The following is a 10,380-nucleotide window of genomic DNA, read 5'->3' as shown; positions in this document are numbered from 1 at the left end:
ATTGTAGCATGTCCCTCTATTGGCCAAGGGCAGGAGCTAGATGCTATGTACTTAAATAGTCTGAATTAAGATGACGACTATCACTATCTCTGGAGGCTCTGGCTACTGTGACAACATATGAGCTCTGACTTCATCCTACACTTGCTGCTACATATGTAGTGTGATTAAACAGCTTCTGGCGATATGGCTCCAGATAGATCAAATATAAACCAACCTGGTCAGTCAGAGACCCATGGCAAACTTCAAAGAAATATTGCACAGCCACATTCCTGAACAAAACATTAAACTCTCCAATGGACAGTAGACCTGTCAAAAGTAATTTTAGCAATAATTTACTATATGAACTTAGGGTGTACTCCACTGTCTAGGTGGACATATTCACCTGCACCTAGTACTCATATGGTAATTTTAAAGACCCATACCTCCAAGTGAGACAAGGAATGCATAGCATTTACACTTATCAAAAATTCGCCAAGGTGAAAGTGCCGAAATGTGGTTGGCCTGATAAGATCTTAATATTGTATATTTAGCAAGTAGAATCTTTCCAGCTAATGTGAATGAGTAAGATTTGAGGGTACCCACAGTGGTAAGACACTCAGCGTTTCATGAGCGCTTTGGCCTGGGTTTGTATCCTGGCCGGGTGCCAATCCTTAACTGTTGCCTCTGTTCATCCAGGTACTCGGCAGATACCTTTTTAAACGATTTGGCGGGTCGTATTCCAAGGAAGAAAAAAAATAGGATTAAGGACCTGCCCAAAATGCTATACACGCTAGTGGGCTTATTTGCAGTTGCCATGCTTTGTGAATGCTACGACAGATGACGTTGTCCAGGGCAGTCTAGTGAGGACTACAAGTTGGAAAGCAGTCTGTTTGAAGGGCTAGGGTAACAAAGCCGTCAGAGCTGGAATGGGCCAGAGCCATCGACAGTGTAGTCCAACTCTGTGTTAGTACATATAAACGAGTAATGAGAAACTCTAAGAAAGAGTTGGTTCCAAGGTACGGAGTAGCTAAAAATCCAGGGTGGGTGGAAAATTATGCTCTATTATTAAATTATCTAAAATTATGCAGTTTGGAGAACAACAACTGCATGCTATTCAGCATAATTAAGGCCAAAATTTGGAGAAGGGTTGCTGCTAATTTCCTAGGATTGAACTTGGTGTTTATGAGAGTATTATCTGATTATTGTTGACCTCGAGTTAAGATCGAGTTAAGACCAAAAAGAAGGAATAATTATTAAAATACTTATCAAATATCTTTTATTTCATTCAAAAGCACATAGTGCTAAACATGTTTAAACAGACGTAACCATAATTCACTAGGACAACCATATTCAATTACACAACACCCTAAATCAAAACAGGTACATTTTTTTAAAAGCAATAGAAGACCAGAGACTTTATAATTTTTTTGAATACTGTACTAGGATTATTCCAAAATGTTTTCCGTGGGAAGATTACGCGAGTCTTCTTCCTGCTGAAAAACCCTACCATAAATAGGTAGTAATGGACCTTCATCCTGCTGATATGTAACTTTTGCCAAACTCACTGCTGCTTATAGTCTGCAACTTTTTTTTTCAAACAAAACCATTCTTTCAGGGAGTATCATCTACCTGTTATAGTTTTCCATTCCTTTTATATCTATCTGGCAGTTTATAAACACAAACATGCCAAGGAAACCAAATGTCACTTTGGTTCTTTTCTCCAGTCAAGCAACTGGCTTTTATGACAACTGCAACACGAGTAGAAATTAAAAGTTAGAGTACTGTACTTGAATCTTCAAACTCGTTAATGCAGAGATGACCAAAAACTTAGAAGTGACAAGACAACATTAATAACTAGCTATACTTTTGACAAATCAGAACATGAATTTGCCTGATATCACCAAGAGAGAGAGATACTACCATAGTCAATTCAATTAAAAAAACAAATGAAATTTTATACCAGTGACAATGCTAAAAAGTATGCTATCAACAAAGCTTATTATTGAAATTGAGATACAAGTAGATACCATTGGATTTTATGAATTTGATCCAAATCACACAATGACAGAAGATTCAATAAATGCACTAATATACACGCCACCAGAAGGGGTCTAGAACCAGTTTCGAAAGATGATAAGAGTAGCTATACATAAATTTGGAATCTGGTAAGCTTGCTTTTCACTGCTGTTAAAGCAAAATTAAAAATATATCTGCCATTTACACCTTACCCCATAATCCCTGTACAATATAAATTATTTACATGCCTTGTCATGTTCACTAAAAACAACTCTTTGTACAAGTTATCACTGAATGCTGTAAGCAGCACACAGAGAGAGAGACACACACGGGGTACACACAATTAACCCCCTGTAACTAGGGTTTTCATAACTAGCCTACTATAAATATGCAAGTTAAAAATATGGGAGAAAGATTTCTATATTACAGTTTAAAGTAAAACTCAACTGACCTGAAATTACACTTTCCACACCCTATCACTGTAGATCAGTATATTTACATATACATTTCAATTATTTATACATAAATATACATACATATACATATTTTTGATCAGGTGTAGATACTATTTTGAAGACCAATAATGAATTTTAAGTTACTTAGACTCCCTTATATCCTATCTTGCTGTCTTTAATTTTTACAGAACAAACAGTAATCAACCTTAACAACACTGGCAGTTATATCCGCTGGTTGAAGGCAGCTGCAAGCAACAGCTACACCATTCCTTACCCAAATTGTAAACTTTTATTAATGGCAGTCAATTCTGCTGGTTGTCTCAGGAACTGTATGGAACTTCTGCTAATAATGACCACATTATTTCACTCCTAGACTGGATGCAAACTCTGGAAATAAAGGTTTAATATTAGTACAATCATAATACTGTAATATCATTTATGCTTCATAATTGTAAGTGTTAGACTGGTCCTATCAATAAAAAAAAAGCACTGTACCACTGCTAACAATTTAAATTTTAAACTGCTGCAAACTCTGCAATGGTACCAGCACAAGATATTAATTTTTTGTAAAATTATTATTTTCAAGTGTGCCATGTAACATGACCTTACTTCAAGCAGAAAATCTGTAAATGTTAAGTTACTTTTATAACTGTCCAGAGTGGAAGGTCTTGAGATTTTTGTAGAGCAGCTAAACGATTAAAGCAAGTATATAAAAGCTTTGTCTGTGCTTATATAATTTTGAGTGCATTTACTGCAGAAGATTTATTGCCCTATGCAAGGCACTTCCTATCTATCTAAACTACAACCACTCATATTTGTTTATCCTTTGCTTCAAGTAAGAGACTTTACATCTATTAATTTATCGTGCCATTTGTTTTGTAAACAAATTACCCCATTTTTAAAGAACATTTATCTATTGTGCTGATATAACTAGCACTGTAGCCATCTGCCATCCTGCTCTAATACAAAAATCTAAATTTGTTATAAAAATGTTTGGAAATAAATGCTCTACAAATCTGCAAAAGAACTGGCACAATATATAAATTACTGTATTTATGCATGGCAATCCTAAGCCTACAATACTGTACAGTATTTTCTAGACATTTCAACAATAATTTTTGTACAAAAATTTGCTCACACGATTGATAGTTAAAGAAAAACAATACTTTAAGATGTTCTTCAGCTATTTTGCAAAGCTACCTGGAATGTACAGTCTGCGTGGCAAAGCATTTTTTGGAGAAGAACAAATTTCCATTCATCTTTCATTGGTAGATATATTAATAGCCATGTAAGTCATTTTCTCATAAATACAAGTTTATAGAAATTATTCCTTTATTCACTAAGAAATGTTTGAAAATTCAACATTCTATAAAATTTCATTGGTGATATCTGAAACCTAAGGAATATTTGCAGTAGTTGTTATTTAAGTAAAATTCAAGGCAAGGTTTAAAACTATACACAGTTGAGTGAGATACTGTTCATTAGATACTATAATAAAACTAAAAATTTTAAGACCAGGTAAGATACCAAGAGCAAAAAACTTTAAGAACTGGGCAAGGAATAATGAAGTGGATACAAATCAATACAGTACATATATAGAAACAAAAGTTAAAGGAGCTGGCAACTTCAGCCAAGGAAATATATTGACAATGAACCTGAGCTTTCCCCAAGTCAGTAAATGGTGTTACTACTAAAAACTTGTATTTATCCTCACTGCCATGCACTTAAGCCAATAATAAGGCTGCAATTATTAATACTCCCTGATAAATTAAAGTACCAAGCTCATTAAATTGGCAAATACAGAATATTAGCATTTAAACTCCACATAATCAATTGTTACTTGACTATTAAGTTAATCATCATTAGGCTAAGCCTATATTAGAAAAAGCAAAGGCATGCAAATGTGGAGACATGAAGTACCTGGTCCTTATAGAAACATCACTTTGTCCTTACTCTTAGCATTTTCAAAGATAGTGTTAATAGCAGTGAAAACCTCGGCTGCAGGCCGGGAAGCATCTATCCGGTGATGAATGCCTGCAAATAAAATGGCTCGACTTTAACACACTGTATAATCAATTTTGTAATGTGTAATAAAATTATATTGTATTGCAGAAATTACAATGTAAGGAGAAATGAATAAATTTTGGCATAACCAAATTAATATATTCAAACATGTAAAAGAACAAGATAATTTAATTTTGGTTACAAGAGCAAATACTGTTGTACACGAAAAGATTTTGGCCAATATCATACGTTGGAATTGCAGTGTGACTGCACTCTACTAATATATATACAGTGTAGGGCAGAGTTGCTATGTTTTGTGAGTAACATTTGTTTGACCCATGAACTTCATTTAGGTTGGAGTACATAGTACTTTGAGTTCAGGTTTGGTTGACAACCTGGATGCATCCAGCCAATCAGGCACTGTAACAATCTAAGCGAATGAATCTTTATTGATAGAAGCATTTAGTTTCATGGGTCATTTGGTTCTTCCAATAATATGATTTAGTGGGGTTTGTTCTGGAGGAGTCTCAGTGTATTCTATTATATAATGCTTACTAAGACATTAATAAAACATTTAATTGTTAAAAACAAAAAATATGCAGAAACATATATAATCTGTTACAACACAGCCCATCCTCCTGTTTTTGTAGTACTGTAGTTATAGTGACGATGAGGACCACTATACTGTATATCGACGTACAATCAAAATTAGAAAGTAGAAATCACCACTATCAAGTTGGATAAACCTGAAACCTATTTTCTACTCATGTTGCAAAGACTAACCTTCCTAGGCCTAATACATATCTGAGGCCTAATATTGTACATGTGTGCTATACTACGCCTAGGAATATTTAAGTTGGCTTTTAGCTTCATTTTTTCTGACTAGTGTAACATCAATAGTACAAAGTTCTATCTAATTGCTTAGAACGGTAATCTTTACACTATGGTGCACATAGCTTTGAAAACCACGCTCTCTTAGTTGCAAAGCAAGATACGTATAGGGTCCCAGTAGTACAGTCGGGTTCGTTCCTGACGCACAATCTTGGATTCCGGGCGGGACAGAAATGGTTGGGCACATTTCCTTTCACCTAACAGTGAGCACGTACTCAGGAGTCAGCTTGTTATGGGGGATGACCCAGGATGATGCAACCCTGCCCAGGTTGCATCCTGGGCAGGGTCAATAATTTGAAAATATTGGTGGGGGTGTGACCTCGATTAAAGCCAAACGTGTATGAATAAACTCTGGCTTCATTTTCCCCCGGCAATGAATTATTACAAAATCTTTCTAAATGTTTGTCAATACTTTTTTTTATTGTCTTTAGTATTTTACATGGGACATAGTTTAAGTCCGTGAGAGATTCATAGTTTAACACCTCATACCATTCTCCAATCTTCTAATTTCCATATTTGTTTGCTAACAGGCATAACCAGAAAATTACACATGTATTCTGCCTCTTTTCATATTCAAGGGAAAATATTGTCCGATTCTACTGCATTGTTTACATAATGTCTTTGCCTCCTCCTCAGTTACTACTGTAACTTCTATAAATGTCTCCACACTTCCATTATCACTTTTACTAGAATTCCATTTTGACTGACCGCCACTGGAATCTGCTATTGATTTTGCAGTTCTCCGGCGCTTTATGTAGGGATGTTTCAATCTTTAAAATAAAATCTTTGTCGCAGTATATATAATATCAAAATCGCAGTAAACTCAAAAAATACTAAAAATCAACAAGGATGCTAATAAGAGAATAAAAGTGCACATGGTGAGCGATATCAATAGTATCAAATTCACCAAAGATTCCATCAAGGGACAGTTGGGAAGCAAAACACAAACATCCTGAAAACTTGGACATTCTACAAAATGAATAACTGTAGAAGGGAAAATGCAGTTTAGGCAACAAGGAGCAGGGTGGATGCCATTAAATGTCCATGAGAAACACGTATGGCTAATGCTTAACCTCACCAGAGCCATTTCTCACCACCCGTTATAGTGGTGGTGGTGGTAGAATTTTTCTAAGAATACCCATTCTTAAAAACTTCCTAAAACTTACCTTTCTTAGCATAGTAACTAACAAGGGGAGATGTTTGATTGTGATATGCTGCCAATCTTCGCATTAATATTTCAGGGTTGTCGTCTGCCCTTCTGATTAGGGGCTCTCCAGAAATCTGAGATATTAAGTGGATAAATACATTAATCTGACTGTTCATTGAATAAGTGTTTTCTATTTGGCTGTCATTGAGAAATTGCCAGAGGAAACACAGTATACCAGATGTTAAAATAACAGATTATGGGAAGATTAGTCAAACAAATTTCCTTTCTTACATCATCAGTCATAGGAGTTTTAGGAGGGTAGAATTCTTCATGATATGACCGACCAGATGGTGCATGAAAGAGTCGGCCGGTGATACGACGTACCAGAAGACTGTCTTCAATGCCAAATTCTATAACCGAGTCCAGCTTCTGTTTCCGTACTTCCAACATGTCATCAAGCTGATATTACAAGACAAAATTTAGAAAAGGAAAACTAATTTATTACTAAAATTTTTTTGTTTAAATACTGTATTATTTACATTTGCCATCAAATAAATCAAATATAAATATTCACACCAAGTAGTAACAGCATACCTTTTCAGCTTGGATGACAGTGCGTGGAAAACCATCAAGGATGAAGCCATTCTTGCACTCCGGCTTGTTGAGGTTCTGCTCAATCATACTTACCACTAACTCGTCACTCACCAGTTTCCCTGCATCAACAAGTACACAAAGAATAAGCAGATATTTCACACACAAACTGTCTACTCTCTCACTGAATACAGTTCACTGTGACCTACTGACTGATTAATGAGAACCTCTGGCTCTTGGCATCCAGGTAACAAATTACAAATATATACCCTGCACTGTAATTGAGGAAAACATGGAGGTAATCTTTTGGCAATTGTCTTTAATGTCAGATTTTAATAGACATTTACTAAAAAATCTGTAATGGTGCTTTAATGGGAATGCACTGAACATATCATCCCCGACTGTATGCAGTTGGGCATCGTTCCTTCCCACCGTCCCATCCCAAATCCTTATCCTGAAGCCTTCCAAGTGCTATGTAGTCATAAAGGCTTGGCCCTTTCTCCCGATAGTTTCCTTGCCTTCTCTCCCTTCTCCCTAACAGATCAAGAGGTTAGCTATCTAGGCTTGCTGGTGCCGGCTATGTTAGTTTTGGTAAAAATAGTTCCAAAATTAATGGCCACTTATATCAGACCTCTTCAAAGGAAGATGTAACATCAGTGGGAGCCCTACCAGAGTTCTGTTAGTTATCAACACGAGAAAAGAACTGCCTTGTGAAGACAATCCAATTTCTTTTTACATACCTTCTCTCCTTTTTGTCTATTATTATGTCTAACATGAACCAGTACTGCATCACCTTCCTTGCACCACCATATACAGTACAAGTCATTGAATATTAAAATAAATATGTGAAGGTGTTTTCCAGATGTCGACATTCTTCTTTAACGACAATGGTTTCTCATTATCAGAGGAATTCTGTACAGTATTTGGGTTAATCATGGTTTCCCTACGTCAATTCTGTATTGATGTTCTCCTGGATACAACCCACAACAATTGCCAAACTCTTGGGTATCTATTTACTACTAGGTGAACACACACACCAGGATAAAGGAAACATGCCCAATCATCTGCCCTACCGTGGGAATCGAACCCAGGACCCTTGAATATGAGCCACGGACGTGGAACGCTGCACTACAGGACCAATGTATGCATCCCTTCAGGAAATACCTACAGGTGAATTAAACAGGTAATTTAAAACACTGAGTGGCACCATACCTTCATCCATGATTCCCTTTAATCGTTTGCCGAGATCAGATCCAGATGCCACCTCAGCTCGGAGAAGGTCGCCTGTTGCCAAGTGACACACACAGTAACGCTCCTTCAATCTTGGAGCCTGAAATTTAATTTACTCATAGTATAATTAAAAAAAAAAAGATGTTGCAAAAGTTATATATGGTGAAAATTAAAAAGCAACTAATTAATTTATAAAATGTAACAGTATGCACTTAATTATACTTTGCTATACTGCAAGGGTAGGCAAACTCTTGGTAGTTTAGAAAATAACATTCACTATTGCATAAAATAAATATTTGTCATTTATCATTTTCTAATGACTAGCCTAAGTTATGGTGTCTTCAGCATTATAACCTGCTGTACAGTATATAATAATGTATACAGGAATTAATTTACAGGCTTCATAATAAAAAATAGCAAGTCAGAGGAGAAAAGGGAGGGGGAGGAGAGGGAAAAGAAAAGGGAAAGGAGGCGAGAGAAGGGAGGTGAGAGGGGAAAAGGAGGCGAGACGGGGAAGGGAGGGAGGCAAAGGGAGGCAAGTAGGAAAAAAAAGGATATCAAAAAATAAAAATAAAATTTTTTTTACACATTGTAGATACTTCAAGACCAAAAACCTCAAATTATGCATAAAATACAACATGGATTGCTATACATCTAGGATTAATGCTGTTAAACAGCAAAATACTTAGAAACCACAGAAATGCAAAGGTATCAGCTGCCAGGGAAAATGGCCGGGTGGACAACGAGAATCTTCGAGACAAGGGAAGGCAAATAACAGTACTACCGTACTCTAGTAAACATCTAGAGTACGATTTAATGCTCACATCCCACTCTCCCCTCACCACCATCACAGGAGACACCCCAAGCTAAAAAAAATACATAACCTTTAATGTTCAAATAGTTTAAACAAATGAGAACCCGTCAATATTCTCGTGGAACATGCTGCAAGGTCAGGTTCCCAACTGCACAATAAAATGAAAACATATTTGAGTGAAAGAAATGACTGGAAGTGTTAAATAAATGGTGAAGCGGAGGCACCACGGGCACGAATGATAGCGTCAACCACACGTCTGTCAGTTATACCTCCAACACACACACTGGAACAAAGGTTGAAGCATTCAAGGACGACTCTTACAAGCTCGTCCACGAGTTACATGAGCTGGATTATATGCCCGTCTTGCCCCGTGGGCAGCGAGCACAGCAACTACCAATGTCAAGCTAATTAGTCATTAGATGAGAAAAAAAGAAATGATCTGGATTATGTGCCAAGCCTTATTTCCTGCTACAGTATGTATTTCTGTGACATGTAAATGTTCACTTCTGCAACTACATAAGAACAAGGTAACTGCAGAAGGCCTATAACTTATCTTAATATGTGTTCACGCATATGCTCAGTGGTCAGCTGCTGAGTTGGGTTCATTTTGCCTATTGCAGTATAGTAAATACATTCTGTTCACAAATTGTAATGAATTAAAGCAAGATACCCAAAACTGAACTGCATAATCAAAATAGGGCTTAACATGGGCCAAGGTAAACCGGCAAAAAGGTCAGGTTCACGAGGCCAGGGAGGGCAGCATACCTGAGTGCCCTTGCCTGAGCCAGGTGGACCCAGCAGCACGGCGTTGATGCCAACGTCCGCAGGTGGTGGTGGTGCTGGCGCCGGCACCGCTACTGTAGGGGCCATGGTGGTGGTGTGGAGCAGGGACTAGCAAGGAACACTACTACCGCCACCCTGGTCGTCCGCCACACGCCGGTGTCCACCGTCAAGTGAGAGAGCGAGTTATAGGTGGCAAGAGACGGGCAGGAGCAGTACAGACACAGGAGGATCCGCGCCGCCTCACCTGCCAGCAGAAGAATCCAATGTTACATTAATGCTTTCACTATTGAAAAAGAAGGTTTCGTCTACTCTCTGGGGTACTTATAGTAGTATCTATATTTTGAAACAATTTCCATGCACGAGGGAATGCCAATAGTCCTGTGTCCTTACATAACAAAAGAAACAGCAAGAAACATAAGAGAAGGGCGCCCAGACCCTAAATAAAGCCAAAAGTAACGACATGTTTGCGC

At 37.3% G+C, this 10,380-nt stretch overlaps 1 protein-coding gene across 2 annotated transcripts; it reads right to left on the bottom strand.

Moving 5' to 3' along the window:
* Nucleotides 1-1,241: 1,241 nt before the first annotated feature.
* On the bottom strand, nt 1,242-10,102 carry LOC123769166 (Adenylate kinase 2). 2 transcript variants are annotated; one of them, XM_045760162.2, is made up of 7 exons: nt 9,893-10,102; nt 8,296-8,413; nt 7,087-7,205; nt 6,784-6,951; nt 6,512-6,626; nt 4,371-4,484; nt 1,242-2,837 (listed from the first exon to the last, which is right to left on the bottom strand). In XM_045760162.2, the coding sequence occupies exons 1-6, from the start codon at nt 9,995-9,997 to the stop codon at nt 4,378-4,380; spliced, it is 732 nt and encodes a 243-aa protein (XP_045616118.1). In that variant the 5' UTR covers nt 9,998-10,102; the 3' UTR covers nt 1,242-2,837; nt 4,371-4,377. The 2 variants fall into 2 exon arrangements, with proteins under 2 accessions (XP_045616118.1, XP_045616117.1); XM_045760161.2 differs by having other exon boundaries at nt 4,404-4,484; nt 9,893-10,097.
* Nucleotides 10,103-10,380: the final 278 nt, after the last annotated feature.

The sequence above is a fragment of the Procambarus clarkii genome, chromosome 66 (genome assembly GCF_040958095.1).
Source record: "Procambarus clarkii isolate CNS0578487 chromosome 66, FALCON_Pclarkii_2.0, whole genome shotgun sequence".
NCBI classification, from domain to species: domain Eukaryota; kingdom Metazoa; phylum Arthropoda; class Malacostraca; order Decapoda; family Cambaridae; genus Procambarus; species Procambarus clarkii.
The sequence above is the reverse complement of the archived record's forward strand: the minus strand, read 5'-3'. Positions and strand labels throughout refer to the sequence as shown.

Excerpts from the sequence above, each read along its gene's own strand:
- LOC123769166 (XM_045760161.2), bottom strand. The coding sequence starts at position 9,997 with ATGGCCCCTACAGTAGCGGTGCCGGCGCCAGCACCACCACCACCTGCG. Across the intron at positions 7,206-8,295 it reads AAAGGGAATCATGGATGAAG|GGAAACTGGTGAGTGACGAG; the intron begins GTATGGTGCCAC and ends TTGTTGATGCAG. Across the intron at positions 6,627-6,783 it reads AAACTCCTATGACTGATGAT|ATTTCTGGAGAGCCCCTAAT; the intron begins GTAAGAAAGGAA and ends TTAATATCTCAG.